The sequence below is a fragment of the Elephantulus edwardii genome, unplaced genomic scaffold (assembly GCF_000299155.1).
Source record: "Elephantulus edwardii isolate Elephantulus edwardi_28Jun2011 unplaced genomic scaffold, EleEdw1.0 scaffold00041, whole genome shotgun sequence".
Taxonomy (NCBI): domain Eukaryota; kingdom Metazoa; phylum Chordata; class Mammalia; order Macroscelidea; family Macroscelididae; genus Elephantulus; species Elephantulus edwardii.
Window position 1 is genome coordinate 7710379 of NW_006399791.1, and position 947 is coordinate 7711325.

General features: G+C 63.6%; 1 protein-coding gene across 1 annotated transcript in view; it reads right to left on the reverse strand.

The window, feature by feature from the left end:
* The window catches only part of LOC102843909 (arpin-like), a 21554-nt gene extending 21070 nt beyond the window's left edge, over window positions 1–484 (reverse strand). The window contains exon 1 of the mRNA XM_006885219.1: window positions 393–484. Within this exon, the coding sequence (XP_006885281.1) occupies window positions 393–484 (92 nt within the window). The remainder of the gene's footprint in view (window positions 1–392) is intronic.
* Between the last annotated feature and the right edge of the window lie 463 nt (window positions 485–947).

Consider the following 947-nt stretch of genomic DNA (forward strand, 5'->3'; position numbering starts at 1 on the left):
GGGGGGGGGGAGGGAATCCTTATACTCGATTCCAAACAGGCAATGCCAACCAAATTGTCATTTCAGAAGCGACAGCCCGTGCAAACACCGGAAAGGAAGGCAGCAAAACAAGCGGCTGGAGTGATTCCAGTCATACGGGCGGGGTGGGGACAGAGGTCAGCGGGGCCAATGCACCGCCTTGGAGCCCAGTCCAGGACTCGGGATCCTCTCCAGATGGCACTAGGACAGGCACGCTGCCAGCCCAGCTCGGATTGGCGCCCGAGAGGCGACTCTTGTCACCCCAGCCCTTCCTCCCTCCATCCTCCCCTCCAATCCGGGAGCCCGGGTCCAAACAGAGGAGGTGCGGGGGCGATGGAGGCCGGGCTGGAGGCCGGGCGCGCGGCAGAGCCTACCCCTGGTGGGCGGCGGGGTCCCAGGCCCCGGGCAGCCGCGCGCTCTGCACCGGCTTGTTGCGAAGCGCGCTGTCGTGGTAGATGCGGCTCATGGTGGGGACCGCCGAGGCGTCGACGGAGCAGAGGGCCGAGCCAGGAAGCAGGGGGCACGGGGAGTGAACCACCTTGGAGTCACCACGCCCCGCAACTCCGGGGCAGCAGGCATATCCGGGAACAGGGCGGCTCTGGGCGTTCCCGGGCGGGATTGAAAGGATTTAAAGGGGCCGAGCCCCATTCCTGACGGCGGGCGCGCGCGGCGGGAGGGGCTTCCGGAAGCTCGCGGCGCGGGTGTGACCTGCGCGCTGCAGGGCGGCTGATGCGCGCGCGAGCTGCCTGTTATTCTCTCTCCGCCGTCCTAGGAGCCAGAGGGATCCCTACCTGCACCAAAGGGAAGAGGAGGCTCAGAGAACCTAGGAGATCTCTATTAGCTTTGGAAGACTAGATTTTGGGGGAGCAAGAAAGGAGAATTTGTTAGAGATTAGATAGATAGATAGATAGATAGATAGATAGATAGAT